General features: G+C 35.4%; 2 protein-coding genes and 1 pseudogene across 4 annotated transcripts; all 3 read left to right on the top strand.

Annotated features, from left to right (window-relative positions):
• Positions 1-1,539: 1,539 nt before the first annotated feature.
• LOC110634546 (membrane-anchored ubiquitin-fold protein 3) lies at positions 1,540-6,421 on the top strand. 3 transcript variants are annotated; one of them, XM_021783611.2, is made up of 5 exons: positions 1,540-1,817; positions 2,363-2,513; positions 2,818-3,036; positions 3,652-3,822; positions 6,083-6,421. In XM_021783611.2, exons 3-5 carry the CDS (start codon positions 2,904-2,906, stop codon positions 6,127-6,129), a joined length of 351 nt encoding a protein of 116 aa, XP_021639303.1. In that variant the 5' UTR covers positions 1,540-1,817; positions 2,363-2,513; positions 2,818-2,903; the 3' UTR covers positions 6,130-6,421. The 3 variants fall into 3 exon arrangements, with proteins under 3 accessions (XP_021639303.1, XP_021639295.1, XP_021639288.1); XM_021783603.2 differs by having other exon boundaries at positions 6,080-6,421; XM_021783596.2 differs by lacking the exon at positions 6,083-6,421 and adding an exon at positions 4,198-4,671.
• Positions 6,422-7,696: 1,275 nt separating this feature from the next.
• Positions 7,697-9,562, top strand: LOC110634537 (bidirectional sugar transporter N3-like). Its single transcript, XM_021783585.2, has 6 exons — positions 7,697-8,139; positions 8,240-8,276; positions 8,385-8,595; positions 8,686-8,847; positions 8,974-9,093; positions 9,200-9,562. Exons 1-6 carry the CDS (start codon positions 8,094-8,096, stop codon positions 9,437-9,439), a joined length of 816 nt encoding a protein of 271 aa, XP_021639277.1. The 5' UTR covers positions 7,697-8,093; the 3' UTR covers positions 9,440-9,562.
• A 338-nt stretch (positions 9,563-9,900) lies between these two features.
• On the top strand, positions 9,901-15,548 carry LOC110634821 (uncharacterized; annotated as a pseudogene).
• The last annotated feature ends 270 nt before the right edge of the window (positions 15,549-15,818 follow it).

Raw genomic sequence — 15,818 nt, 5'->3', positions numbered from 1 at the left:
TTGAACCCTTGTGCAAACACTAGATAAGTGATTTAGACAGCTTGAGAACTAACAGCACTCAGAACGAAGGAGGTCCCCTTCCACCCCACTTTACGTGATTCACAGAAGGGATTTAGTAGTTTAAAGATTGAAATTGAATTGTCATAAAATATCAAAGATATTTCATTCTTTTGTTGAAGCGAAGACTGTACATTAATGTGGCAAAGAAGATTCTTCAATGGCATAGGGATAAAATTGCACTAAAGCAAAGAAATGAAAAGGAGCAAAATCATTGAAGTTGGTGCTGACTCGAAGAATCAAAATCATTGAAGTATCCCTCGGAAAAAATATGACAGAAAATTCGTATTAGCTTCCTTGTTTCTTGAACTTGAAATATATAATGTTGTCTTTTCGCATTCCAATGGCTGAAAAAACAAAAGAATCATGTGTATTGTTGAAACAAAGTATTCAGAATGAACTCTTAGTGATGGACAGATTCCATATCCACTATAATTAATCATCCAATTTCTTTTGTAGTGGTTTTTACTTTTCCTGGAAATGGATTCTGATCAATCCACTGAGGCAATAACGGTAGGTTATATCCTTTCCTTAGGGCAGATATTCCCCATACCCTGCAAGGCACAAAGAGAAGCCCATCATTCGAAAGCCACAGAGGTATGATCAAAGCTCAACAAGGTAATTAGAAGGATCTGTAACGCAATGAATAGAGTTCCCATTTCCTGGATCCCATCCCATCTCTCTCTTTGGTTGCTTGCAATCTCCTTTCACATCATGCATGTCGCTATTATGTGGACTGTATTGGCCCTTTGCTTTACAGGTATGGCCAAATGCTGGGTACAACACCATATGAACATCACATGATGCAGGTTTGAGTTGAAAAAGGTTGCTACTGGCCACATAAAAATTAAAGAAAGAGAAAAAACAAGGTCAACACCAGATCAAGACACGCCTTTAAGAAATTAAAGAATTCAATTCTTGCATATATATGAATCTCATATATAATTCAACTTCGGTCATTTGCCAACATAAATTTTAAGGAATTCTGTGCAAATCTTGATCCCAGAATGGAAAAATTCAATCTCTAACTCTCTTAATTTTTCATCTCAAAAATATAAATTAATTAAAATTAAATGATTTTTTAATATATCAAAAATTCTAAAAAGAAATGAGAATTACAAAGGCTACAGGAATTTAAATACGAATTTTTACTAATGAGACAGGCATTAGATTTTTTTTTTTTTCCCAACGGTTTCACCTGGTGTAGTATTCACGTAACTAACAGTAACTGACTCAATGCGTGTACTTTCTACGCAGACTTTAGACCGTCAGATTATTAACTGCATTTATCCAGCGTCTTCTACGCCTTCGAGAGGAATAAATCAACCACAGACCTCAGTATATAGTATACTCCACCATACGTCGCCACGTTGCAACTTGACGGCTCGGTAGGATATGAGAGGGCATTTTAGTCAAATAGTAGGAGACTGGAGTTATGCTATGTTCACGTGTACATCTTTGATTGGGAGTCTAAAACAACGTCACCAGGTGTTGATAGCATTGAAATGGAGCCAGTGACCATTGCTTGTTATCGGCAGACACAGATTTTCGATGGGGAAGGAGAGAACAAAGAAAAGGATCGGGAAGACAAAGTAATTAACAATCAACGAACATATCTCTCTTTCGATGGAAGCACCGATACCGTAACTGAGAACCCTAAGCGATTTGTTTCGGTTTCGGTTTCTGTTTCTGTTTCTTTTTACTCTCGCTGATCCAGCGATCTTCCTTTCTTTCTTTCATGGATTCTTGATCTTGATCAGGTACTAATCGAATCGCTCTCTCTCTCTCTCTCTCTCTCAATTGTATATTTTGATCTCTCGTTTCTTCTTCTTTTCTTTTTTAACGATTTGGCTTGGATTCGTATTTCGTTGGTTTATTTTCTATTCGTTTCGTGGCTCAGAAACTGCAGGATAGAGAATTTTTTTTTTTTTTCAATTGCTATTGTTGTAACTTTTCGCTCCTGAAGGAACTCTGTCACCCCATATTAAGCTTTTGGATCTGTGTTAAGTTTAATTCAGACTAGATTTCGGTATTTTACGCAAACAACATACATTTTATTATTATTTTTTTAAATAAAAAGAGAGCGAGAGAGAAGAAGAAGCCCCCTTCATTTTTTCGCATTCAAAGTCTAGGGTTTTAACTTCTCTGGCTCCTTTTATTGGTTTGATTTTTAAAATTTTGTTAAAGATTGTTGTGCATGGTTAATTTTATGGACTGTCTATTAGTGGAAGTTAATGATTGGGTCTTTGAACTTTCTGTGTTTTTTCCAATTTCTTAACAATCAATAGTCTACATCTGATTGCAGAAACAAGCAGCAAGAGTGGAGCTGTTATACGGAGAATCCATTGGGTCATATGAAGTGCTTACTTGATTGGATTGGTTCTCTAGCAGTTGATTCTGACGTACCGTATTTTCATGTTTTCACACCCAACAAACTTTTTGGCCAATTCACGGAGGTTAGTGAAACAGAATTTCCACTATGTGTGAAGTTATGTTATTGATTTTGGCTGACACGAAAATTTTGAAAAATAAACTTAAAGTTACTCTTTTTCATGCTTTTTAGTTGCTATGCTATATTTTAAGAAAGCTAAACTTGACTGAGATTGATTATCCCATTGCCTGTGAATTGAAGCATTGATATTTGGGAACAGAGTGATGTGCGAAAATCTTGGCTTCAAATGAAGATATATGAATATATATATATATATATATATATATATATATTATTTTTTTTTATTATTATTTTTTTTTTTTTTGCAGGTGAGTGGAGTGAGATAAAAATTTTCTTGTGTTGATTGGATACCGCGTGGTAACTGCAAACTGAGCAGAAGAGAAGAAAGGTAGTTATGGCTGAAGGAGCAGAGCAAATTGAGCTTAAATTCCGCATTTATGACGGAACAGATATAGGGCATAGTACTTATGCGTCATCAATGACTGTTGGAACTCTGAAGCAAAGGCTAGTTACAGAGTGGCCCCGAGGTTATTTATCTAGATATTTCTATGCTCTTTTTACTTGTTCCAACTAAACATAGTGATTGTTAAACTTTCGAATTGCTTTTGAACTTCAAAAGGTTTGAGCAGATGTATCGGATTTTATTATTGTTGTTATTTTTGCTCTGTTTTCTGCTGCCAACCCTATTATATCATTTTGCATTGCAGGTTGGGCTTTAAAAACCAAATAGCTTCTTGAGTTTCAGATTTCTCTTATAGAAATTCTTTGTTAAAAAAAAAAATTGTTTTCCTTGTTTAGTGTCTGTATTTTCTATTGATCATGATCTCAATCATAATTAGCATGTAATGTGACATTGCCAATTTTGGCTTTGCTTTTACTTTTCCAGGCTCACATTCTATATTGCTAATGATATTAGGTCAAACTGTTAGTGGTTGATTTGTGAGAGAGAGTGACCAATAATTTGATTGCACTGGTAGCAAATTTTAGTAGTATTATGCTTTTGATTGATTATTGATTGATTTTGCTATATGCTTCTAGTCAGAAAGCTACCTGCTTTATGTTGCAAGTCAAATTTAGGCTTTCATGTATTCACTTTATAGCCTATTCCCTGTCTGTCTCTAATGGTGCCTTTGGATTTACAGATAAAACAGTATTACCCAAGTCAGTAAATGATTTGAAACTAATACATGCTGGTAAAATATTGGAGAATAGTAAGACACTTGCTGATTCCAGAATAACCTATGGTGACCTTCCTGCTGGGGTTATAACAATGCATGTACTGGTACAGCCTCCTGCAGCTAAGAAGAAGATGGGTTCGTTCCATTTCACTTCCTTTTCCCTTGTGTCTTGATTTTTTATAACCTGTGCAATTTGTCAAGGTTTTCTTGAGATACATGAAGCATAGTAGTTGTAAAACCTTGAACAACTTTGTTCAACTTTTGAGCTAAGGCTAACTACTTCAAGTCCACATTATTTCACTATTGGCTAGTGCATAGAACTTTTAAGTTATCTAGCATCTCTTTTCCTTCAAACTAGGGGAAGGAGGAAATAGGTGGAGCCATATGAACTTTATCAAAAAGTCGTGAAGAACTGTAGATAGCTTTATTCATGCGCCAGTTTTCAAAATTTTATCATCATAACTGCATCCAACTTTACTTTTCATGATTTTCCTGTTTGTTGTACTGCAGACAAAAACCCAGAGGAGATGAAAAAGCAGAATTCATGCTCATGTGTTATCCTTTGACATTGGAAGCATGCTTTTTGGCTACAAATGCCGACAGCATCACCCATTGAAAATTTTTTGTTTAATTAGTGATATTAGTGCAGTTTCACATTTCATATGGCATTCATATGTGTGGATTGCATTTGCAATTTCTAATTGCTTTTGTTGTTTTTCCTGTTGTAATCAGTCTCTTAAAAGCAATATTAGACTATCAGCTCATTTTCTTTACCCGGGAGTAGTATTTTGCTGAGCACAGTGATAGAGGCGTATGTTTATTTGAGATATAGACAGAGAGATATAGTATGAACTAGATGAACTTTAGCATTTGGCATTAATTAGTTGTTTTTTTATTTGTCAAATGAAAGGCATTCTGGAACTGCATGTATATTTGAAAGTGCGGGAGAATGATGATAGGTGTTTAGGAGGATTTGTAGTTTAATCTCTACATATTTATATCTCTATCAGTAATTACAGCTCTCATAAATTTCACTAATTTAGTGTGTTGTAACACTATCGTCTTAAATTTAATGTGTCATATTAGCATCTTGAAATAGGAGATGTTATAAGAGTTCACCTTTTTGTGAAAGAGGAAGCACTATTTTTATGTACATCAGAAGTATAATATTCTTCTCCGAAATAGTTTAGTAATATCAGTGGAGAAATAATTTAGAACCTATTTGGTTTAACTATTGGATGTAGCTAATAGCCGATAGCTGTTACTATTAAGTAATAGCTTATAACAGATAATTGATGATAGCTGATTTATGTTAAGTGTTTGGCAAATTAAGTTTAATCATTATTGTTGATATGTAAAATGATTAATAAGAGTATATATTATATAATTTATTTTACTATTGAAATAAATGTATAAAATCAAATAATCTAATGCAAAATAATATAGTAATCGTTAATAGCAAAGAAAAAAAATATAATAATATTACATTTTTACACATAAAAATGTGAATTTTTTTTATAATAAGTATTTTGTATTTTATTTCTATATGCTAATGTATAATGGAAAAGAAAAGATGCAACCTTGGCTTAGTAATGCTTAATAGAAATTATACGTTTTTGGGCGCATTTACTTCATTTTCTTATTATTTTGCTTCTATTATGCGAAAATTGTATTTTGAATGGGCAAAGTAGATTGAAAATCCAAATGAGATGTGATTTTCCTTAATCTCGTTAATTTTCTTGCCCCTTGTTGATAACAGGTAGAGCTTGGGATCCAGTATATGCTCTGTTTTCTTATATTCTTCACGGTAGCAAATACTGTTGTAAGACTTGGCCAATCAGTACGATAAGATGGGCGTACAAATTGATTAGATTAAGGTTATTTTTGTCAAATAATAAAACAAAAAAAATTGCTGCTATTTATGAATCGCAGGTAGATAGCTTATTAACTATGGTTTAATTATTTGGAAAAAGAAAATTACTTAAACACCCTTAAATGACCATCTCCTTCAACTATTGCCCCTCTTCCCTTTTTAATCTCTCTCATCCTCTCATTTCTTTTCTTTCCACCGTTTCTGTTCGTCTCTCTCACAAATTATCTAGGTAATTTCAAAATGAAAATCGTAAATCATTGATAAATTTTCAACCCATGAATAAATCTGAACTAAATCGTAAATCATTGATAAATTATCTAGGTATGATAAACACTTAAAGGTATGAATCACGGAAGGCTCAGGCAGAGAGAGCAGAACAACTGAACAAGAATTAGGGGATGCTTTGCGAAGATGGGCCAATGAGATATCCATTCTGTTTTTGGCTTTTGCTTGGTGATGTGATACTTTATATTATATTTTCCTGCGTGACTTGTAACATTTTGTCATCTGTTGCAACAGCAGAATCGGGTATGGCACAACAAGTACTGCTGGACATTTTGGTGGGATAGATGGCTGGGATTCTACAACGTAGCTATGATCTTAGGATGATATGATTGTTAGCTTACAGAGTAACATACAAGATGTTTTCATGGCTGTCTTATTAATTCTTTTTAATTATTTTTGAATGTGCATTATCATAGGTTTTGAAACTAAAGCTGATAATCTGTATCTTTCACAAGAAAAAAGAGATGGAAAATATCTAAGCTTTCTCTCTTACATCAGAAATAGAAAACTCTGAATTTGTATACAAAGCAGAGCCTTGCACGGTAGAAAAGGATGAAATTTATTCACTCTTGTTAATTTTCCTTTTCATCTGGCATTAACTTTGAACTGCGTGCATCTAAAGCACCTGAGGCTGTATGTAAACATGAAGCAATGGCATGATGAACCAAGTGAAATAGCAATAGAGCTTTTCCCAAGTATTTGTAATTAGTTTTCTAATTAGACAACATCTTGCTTCCAATATAGGAGTAGTACTTGTATGATTACAATGTAAATATTACAAATGTAGAAGAATTTCAATATAAAGTTGAGAGCGTCTAGAGTTGTTGAGAAGAGAGCAAGCTTGATTTAACAGAAAGGTTTTTCCTTTATGACATTTTGATAATAGATTTAGAAGATGAAAATGACTCTTTGCAGACTATTTACCAAAAAATTAAAACGGAAACCTGTATCATTCCTTGATGGGCCGCACAACCTCCACCAATTAATTAATAATGTGGTTAGTTTTTCTTTAAATAAGTTTGATCTTGAAATTAAATTGTAATTAACGTACACGATATCTTCTCTCCATAAAAAGATCACCAAACTCCGATAGAGTGGCAGACAGATGTCCAAAACTTGGAGTAAATGCCAAGTGGAAAGAGAATCCTGCTGGTGAGGCCATTACAGACGCACTCAGCTCAGCTGATCCACCACCGGACAAAAAATGTAAAAAGAAATGGAGCAAAGATTCAATGCAAAGAGAGTGTCCCCATAACGGAAATACCAAACCCCTATCTTGGAAATCCCATAAATCCTTCATTGCTGATATCATCTTCGATTTCTGCAATTCCACATTTTCTTTCCCAATTCATAAATTCTGGAATATATGGTTCTATTAGTTAATGATCATCAAGGATATTCATTTAACTTGAAATACATCTTGTAGCAGGGGACAGTTTTTTCTTCCATTAAATGACGGAGCTGCCCTTGAAATGTAACAGCCAACTGTAAAAACCAGACGATCAACGGGAAATTGCCATTTTGTCTGTTTGTTTCCTCTCAATCATTTGCTTCACGTCAGCCAATGGCTCAAGCTGCTTTGCACTTGGAGCCACAAGCCAATCATAAGATAAATCCTTTTATTCTATTTTTCTATTTCTTTCCTTAATTCGAATAATTTTGACAGAGGTAGAAAACATAGGATCTTGATTAACATATGAATTGAGTTAATTTTTTTTTGCCCAATTCTTTTATCATTGGAAAGGATTTTCCATTTTTTTTTTTTTAAAATTCCTGAACAAGGAACCATAAACGCCACAGTGTAAGCCTTTACACGACATCACACGTCAAGTTAATGGAACGTGGCAAGATATCAGCTAAGTAGCAAGATAAAAGAAATGGGCTGAGGCCCGATTACCTTTTAGCTAAGCTGTACCGGCTATCCCTTCTTTCGAAAAGCTTGAAGTCAGCGAAGCTAAAGCTATGCTAGTGAATCATTAGCAGAAAGAGCAACAAAAGGTGGTATGCTGAAGAGAGAATTTCAAGATTATCAGAACTCGAAAACGCACCATCTAGTTATCAGTTCACAAAATATCGGGGAACGGTTTGTTCTTTAGCTCTATAGAACATGTCCAATATGAAGTTGCCAAGTCATCAGCTTTTGCTTTATAGCCCTATATAAGGATATGCAAATGCAACCTGATGCACACAATTCATGTAATAACTTCTTCTGGTTGCCCTCAATAGCAAAAAGCTTCACATTTTCATAATGGCATTGCATGATCCTCGCCTAGTTCTTGTCTTTGGTCTTCTGGGTACCTTCTCCGATCTCTAGTCACTGCCTTAACCAATTAAATTCCACCTTAATAAATTGCACTAACTAATGCTAATTTCATTTATGTTTCACGTCTTCAGGCAATGTGTTGTCCTTCCTCGTATATTTGGCTCCATTGTAAGCCAACTCTGCAACTTCCTCTGTGTGTGTGTGTGTGTGTAATTAGGATATTCATTTTATATATGATCTCATATATGTATATATTCTTTTGCATTTTCTCTGCAGGCCAACTTTTTACAAAATTTTCAAGAAAAAATCGACACAAGAATTCCAATCCTTACCATATTCAGTAGCACTGTTTAGTGCCATGTTAATGCTGTATTATGCCTCTTTGAAGCCACATGCATTTATGCTGATTACAATTAACTCCCTCGGTTGCGTCATTGAAACCATCTATCTCGTCATTTACATAATATATGCAGCCAAGAACTCCAGGGTATTCCTTTCCCATCCATGTTTCTCTTTCACATACATATGTACATTGACCACATCATTAAACTGAGAAAATTGGTGTCCCATTCGGCAGATTTATACCTTGAAGCTACTTATCTCATTCAACTTGGTGGCATATGCAATGATCATAGGATTGACATCCCTGTTCTCACATGGCTTTGAGAAGATGAATGTTGTTGGATGGATCTCTGTCGTCTTCTCTGTCTCTGTCTATGCTGCTCCTCTTAGTATCATGGTATGTATATATATATATATACATACTGATGATATAGTAACCCAATTAAAATTATTATTAATTAATTTCTAATAAGTACGCCATATCTAGAAAGTTATGCTGATTAATTCATTTATTTTCATTCAGCGGCTTGTTGTAAAAACAAAGAGCGTAGAATACATGCCCTTTTCACTGTCACTTGCATTGACTATCTGTGCGACTTGCTGGTTGGGATATGGCCTTGCTGTGGACGATTACTTTATCGCTGTAAGTCATCGAGTCCTTAAAAATAGCTATAGTATTCTTGCTTCGGTTATTACTATATATAGGCTCGCTACTTAAAACCCTTGCTTGTCTCTGCTTGTGTATTCAGACACCAAATGTACTAGGATTCTTGCTTGGATTAGTTCAGATGATACTGTACTTGATCTACAAGAACAGAAAGAATGAGATCTTGCCTAAAACCAACTCACAAGAACTAGCAATTAGCGAGCATCAAACGAGAAAAGATGGAAACTCTAATAAAACCAGCTTGAATCAACCAGAAGAAGCTGCAAGGGATGGTGAAAGAATAGCTAACAAAGCAGTAGAATCAACTGAACTCGAAGTGTGACTGCTTATTTATTATATGAGCATGAGTTTCTATACATATTAACCTGATCTTCCAAGCTGTTCTAGAGGTGGAAGATCGATATTGAACTCAGTGATATATACAATTTTGTTGCTTTAATTACTACAAAATATGACTATATGAGCTCCACTGATCGTGAGGTTATATTATTTATTTATCGATGTAGGCTTCCTTATTAATGTAATGTAGTTACAAACAATACGGCTGGTGATGACATGATAATTATGAATAAATATGTAATTAATTTTTAATTATCTATTTATGTTTATATAGTTATAAATAATATTGAGTAATTTAATTATTTTAGTTTGTTAGAAAGATTTTAAATAAGAATCTCTCATAAAACGAGAGGTTAAATAAGAAAAAAAAAACAAATTAAAAACGACGTCGGACAAGATAATCTGCGATACACTAACCGTTCATGTCGTCTTTCCGGAAACTACACCGTATCAAATTGCCTGACTAGAGTTCAGGACCTCGGGTAAATTTGAACTTCAACGAGCTACCGACCACCGCCATACTCACTTCACCTCTTAAAATAGGGTTCCCAAATTCGACCTGTTTCCTGTTATTGATAGTCAATTGCTTAATAAGAAATAAGATAATTTCGTGAAACAATGAAGAATCGGGGCTCAAAAGAAGGTGAGGAAAAGAGTGAGAAGATCAACGGCCCAAAATCTATCAGCATGAAAAAGAAGAACATGATGAGATTAGGAGGGCCGGGTCTTTCCCTTGAAGCTTTCGCTAATGCCAAATCCACCAGAAACAACTACAACCATGCTCCAATAAGTACATTGTTCCTCTCCTCTACACTCTGTTGTTTCTTTAGTTTTTGTTGAATTTCAGGCCCCACCACACACACAACCACACAACCCCCCCCCCTCTCTTCTTTTTTGTTTTGAATTTAGTGGTGCGTCTGGCGGAGATTGGAAATGTTATATTGAGCTCGAAATTTAGTAGGTTTGTTTGCATAGCATGAAAAAGGCTCACATAGTGAAGCCTAAGCAGCTTAACAGTTCTACAATATTAACATTTGGCTTCTGGTCTGACTCTGAATTCGATAGAGGGCAGAAATTTTCCTCTTTCTTTTGCTGTGGATTGTTTTAGTATTGTTTTCAAGCTGTGGAATATATGCTTGGTTTTGGGTGGGTTGGAATATCTCAATTCTAGTTGGCCCTGCAATTGGGACCTCAGCTTTTTATGTTCCCCTCTAAATAATAATAGAAGGGATAACTTTAGAAAGTGAAGGTTTTCTTTTTTTTTTTTTTTTTTGGATAAGCCGAAATTTATTAATAGAGAAAGGCAAGAAGCCAAAAAGGACAACCTAGCCACAAAACAGGACTGAAACAAACCATAAACAAGGGACAAAATAATAGAAGGTTTTCTTGAAAGGACTGTGAACATGGTTTCTGTACTCTTATCTTTTTACAGCTTGAATTTTGTTGAATTTATATGCCTTTATGCAAGAGGGAGAAAGGGGAAACACGTGATATCCTTGAATACTTGCACTTTCTGATTTTTGCATTTGCATATCTTCCAGCTGATACATATGTGTAGACTTACGTGGTTTGGAAATCATGTCAAAGTGTGATAGGAAAGTTTTATCTTGAAAAATGAATGATCAAATAGAAGCGGAGCTAAGGTGGCATCATGGACTAATTTCTTATTGTGGGATGAAGATCATCTTTTATGCCATTGCCCCCATTTTTGTTTTTCAATTAATTTTGTATGTGTTATAGCTTTTCGTTTGAAAATTTTCTCAATGTTTGCCATCAGAGAAGCAAAGAGAGTTCCATAAGAATGCAAAGCATGTGAGAAAGTGAAAAAACTAGAGCAACAAAATCAGCAGGATGATCTCTCATCAGTTGTTGGATCTATGGAGGTGTGGACTATTATCTTGCTCATATTATCTCCAAATATCAGTTTTATTTTCATAAAACCTTTAGCATCCCAGGGAATTCTATTCATTAGCATGTCAGTAGGGAAACTGTATTGTGCTTGAAATATCATGACAAAGGACTGGATTTGTGTTGAAGAGGCATGGATCTTGGCTGGGATTCCAAGTTGAAGCACATAGTTACATTAGCTCATTTTATTGTTAGTTTAATTTAGTCAAATTTTGGCTTCGTAGTATTATGGGTTTTAGGATTACCTTGGCTTCAAATCTTAAATTAGTTTTTAGGAGTCCAAATGCAGTCAAGATTTACAACTTAACTCAACTCAACTCAACTAAACCTTTATCCAAAAAATTTAGGGTCGGCTATATGGATTCGCTTTCTCTACTCTAAACGATTTTGGGTTAAATCCTCAGAAATTTGTAATGCTTCTAGATCATATTGTACTACTCTCTTCCAAGTTAATTTAGGTCTACCTCTTTTTTTCTTTCTATCCTCTAACCTAATTTGCTCTACTTGTCTAACTGGAGCCTCCATATGTCTACGCTTCACATGACCAAACCACCTCAATCTCCCTTCTCTCAATTTATCCTCAATTGGCACCACTCCTACCTTTTTTCTAATATTCTCATTACGGACTTTATCTAGTCTAGTATGACTACTCATCCACCTTAACATTCTCATCTCTACAACTCTTATCTTAGATGCATACGACTCCTTCAGTGCCCAATACTCACTACCATATAACATAGCCGGTCGTATGGCTGTACGGTAAAATTTTCCTTTCAACTTATTGGGAATCTTGCGATCACATAAAACTCCCGTGGCACGTCTCCACTTCAACCATCCGGTTTTAATCCTATGACTAACATACTCCTCACATCCCCCATCTACTTGAAGGACTGAGCCGAGATATGTAAAGTGATTACTTTGGGACAGTACCACTCCATTCAAGCTAACTCCTTCCCTATCACTAGTTTGGCCTTTATTGAACTTGCAATGCATGTATTCTGTCTTCGTTCTACTTAACTTAAGGGTCTTTGACTCTAGAGTATTTCTCCAAAGCTCTAGCTTTCTATTGACTCATTCTCGCGTCTCATCTATCAAAACAATATCATCTTCAAACATCATGCACTAAGAAATACTCTCTTGTATATGTTTCGTCAATTCATCTAAAACTAATGTAAAAAGGTAAGGGCTTATAGCTAATTCTTGGTGTTATCCAATTGAGATCGGAAAATCTCTTGTGTCCCCTCCCACTGTGCGCACAATAGTAGTTGCTCCTTCGTACATATCTTTTAACACTTATATGTACCTAATAGATACCCTCTTTTGTTCTAACACACTCCATAAGACATCTCTTGGAATGTTATCACAAGCCTTCTCCAAATCAATAAAAATCATGTATAGATCTTTCTTCACATCTCTATATTTCTCCATTAAGCTTCTAATAAGAAAGATAGCTTCCATAGTTGAACGACCGGGCATAAAGCCAAATTGATTGGGAGAGATAGAAGTATCATGACGCAGTCGATGCACCACAACTCTCTTCTACAACTTCATAGTATGGCTCATGAGTTTAATTCCCCTATAGTTCGAGCAACTCTGTATGTCTCCCTTATTTTTAAAAATAGGTACTAAAATACTTCTCCTCCATTCATCAGGCATTTTCTTTGAGTTTAGAATCTTATTAAATAATTTAGTTAATCATGCCACTCCCATATCTTCCAAACACTTCCGCACTTCAATTGGTATTCCATCAAGTCTACAAGCTTTACCCACTTTCATTCTCTTAAGTGTTTTCTTTACTTCTAAAGATCTAATCATTCTAGTATAATTCAGATTCTTTTCTATTGTTCTATAGTCTATATTCACCCTATTACCATTTTAACTATTATTAAAGAGATCGTTAAAATAATTTCTCCATCTTTCTTTAATGTCCTCATCTTTCACCAACACTTTTTCTTCTTTATCCTTAATGAACCTAACTTGATTGAGATCTTGACATTTCTTTTCTCTCCTCATTGCTAATCTATAAATATCTTTCTCCCCTTTTTTAGTTCCAAGTTTCTCATATAACTTTTCAAAGGCCTGTGCTCTTGCTTGACTAATTGCCTTTTTTGCCTCTTTCTTTGCTATCTTGTATTGTTCATATGCTTTATTATTATCACATTTAGGTAATTTCTTATACCATTCCCTTTTTCTCTTCACTGCCTTTTGTACTTCCTCATTCCACTACTATCTCTCTTTTGAGGGTGGTCCATGTCCTTTAGACTCTCCAAGTACTTTTCTAGCTACTTCTCTAATCTTTGATGCTATCTGTATCCACATATCATTGGCCTCCATATCCAGCTTCTATGCTTCGGACTCAAGAAGCTCATTTTTGAACTTCACTTGCTTTACTCCTTTGAACTCCCACCACTTTGTTCGAGCTACACTCTTTCTTCTGACCTTACTTAAATTATTCCTAAACTTGACATCCAAAACCACTAACCGATGTTGACTTGTTAAAGCCTCTCTTGGAATGACCTTGCAATTTGTCTTCCTGGTTAAGAGGAAGTCGATTTGGCTTCTATGTTGCCCACTTTTGAAAGTCACTAAATGTGACTCTTTTAATAAAGTAGATATTTATTAGTATTAGGTGGTATGCCATAGCAAAATTCATGATGTTTTTTCTCTCCTCATTTCGACTGCCAAAACCAAAACTGGCATGAACATTCTCATAACCTTGCCTATCACTTCCTACATGTCCATTCAAATCTCCACCAATGAAAACATTCTCTTCATTCGGTATGCTTTGCATTAAATCATCCATATCTTCCCAAAATCTTTGTTTACTCTCACTATCTAGTCCTATTTGTGGGGCATAAGTACTAACGACATTTATTGTTTTTCCTTCTAGTACTAGTTTTACTAGTATAAATCTATCCCCTATTCTTTTCACAGCTATTACAGCGTCTTTCAATGTCCTATCTATGATTTTGCCTACTCCGTTCTTATTTCTCTCTTTTCCGGTAAACCACAGTTTGTACCCTGAATTACCGACTTCCTTGCTTTTCTCTCCTACCCATTTAGTCCCCTGAATACAAGCAATATTCACCATTCTCTTTTCCAAGGTATCCACAAGCTCCATTAATTTTCCTGTAAGTGATCCAACATTCTAAGTGCTAACCCTGATCCTCCTCCTATCCTGTTCCTTCCTAATTGGTCTCCTTCTATGATATCTTCTATTGTTTTTTATGTCTATCTTGTATTCTGTTCCATTATCTGTTCTACTATCTATCCTATGGACTAACTTCTTTACTCACACACGTTCATGATGTGGGAACCCTTGCTCACTTAACACCACACCCGGGCGCTGGCATGGCGCGTCGCTTTCGGTGAACGCCCTACACCCTTGCATGTTTCTCACTACACCCGGGCTCCGATGTAGTGCGTCGTAAGTAGAGAAACCCTCAACATTTATATCATTTGAATCCATATCATAAGGTGTGACGAAATTTTTACGCTAGTTGTCACCTACCGTAACCCTCCTCTTTTTTCCGGGCTTGGGACCGGCTAAACGCAAACTACTTAGGCGGAGTTGCAGTCAAGATTTACATGGATGCAAAATCTGAACCTAGTCATTTACTGCATCAAGTGTGATTACAGGATGACAATGAAACTGGAGAAGGTATAAAATTGATGAAAAACAAACAAAAGAACAAGAAAAATGGTTCACACAATTTGAGAGAATTGTATGAGAAGCAAGTACAAAGAGAAAGAAAAAAGCAAGAATTGAGAGGGAGGCAGTTATTAAAGCAAAGCAGGAAGAAAGAGAGGAGGCTGAAGCTTGTAGAGAAGCTGAAAGAGAAAAGATGTACAAGAAGACTCGGCATGGTCAGCCTGTTATGAAGTATAGAATCGAGCATCTCTTTCAGACCATTCAAGGATCAAACTGAATTTGGTTAACCATTCAGAACCAAGCATATTTGTTATTTGTGGCTTGGCCACCTGCATAATTTACAAAAGCCACTGACTGCTGGAGTTTCAAAATATTGTGGTTTTATTTCTTGGAACTTTACTTACAAGTTGAGTTGTTGTTGAACATTAGTTTTCAGGAGTTTTTGACATTCCAAAGAAAAACAATTTTGATGTGGTATTGGGGATCTGTTGATTCCATTGTAACGATATTGATCAGTAGCTAAGTTCTCAAACCTGGCTAATTTAGTCGTTGTGCTCATTTCAACAAGAACTGCTATCATATGTAACACATATCTACGAATTCGTATTAGAATATCGTTTACCTTATAAACAGATAGAAATCCCAAAAAGCCATTGGTAGATCAGTCCACACAGAGAGAGAGAGAGAGAGAGAGAGAGAGAGAGAGAGAGAGAGAATGAGAGGAAAACACGAGTATGCATTATATTACGAAACAGGGGGGGACACGCAATGTAGCAAACCCCTCTGCTCCTATTTATTCATT

Source organism: Hevea brasiliensis, chromosome 2 (genome assembly GCF_030052815.1).
Source record: "Hevea brasiliensis isolate MT/VB/25A 57/8 chromosome 2, ASM3005281v1, whole genome shotgun sequence".
NCBI lineage: Eukaryota > Viridiplantae > Streptophyta > Magnoliopsida > Malpighiales > Euphorbiaceae > Hevea > Hevea brasiliensis.
The sequence above is the reverse complement of the archived record's forward strand: the minus strand, read 5'-3'. Positions and strand labels throughout refer to the sequence as shown.

Bases quoted from the DNA above. Each gene is read 5' to 3' on its own strand.
- LOC110634546 (XM_021783596.2), top strand. From the start codon at position 2,904: ATGGCTGAAGGAGCAGAGCAAATTGAGCTTAAATTCCGCATTTATGAC. The intron at 3,037-3,651 runs GTTATTTATCTA...TTGGATTTACAG, and splicing joins AGTTACAGAGTGGCCCCGAG to ATAAAACAGTATTACCCAAG. The intron at 3,823-4,197 runs GTTCGTTCCATT...GTTGTACTGCAG, and splicing joins TGCAGCTAAGAAGAAGATGG to ACAAAAACCCAGAGGAGATG.
- LOC110634537 (XM_021783585.2), top strand. From the start codon at position 8,094: ATGGCATTGCATGATCCTCGCCTAGTTCTTGTCTTTGGTCTTCTGG. The intron at 8,596-8,685 runs GTATTCCTTTCC...CCCATTCGGCAG, and splicing joins ATGCAGCCAAGAACTCCAGG to ATTTATACCTTGAAGCTACT. The intron at 9,094-9,199 runs GTAAGTCATCGA...TTGTGTATTCAG, and splicing joins TGGACGATTACTTTATCGCT to ACACCAAATGTACTAGGATT.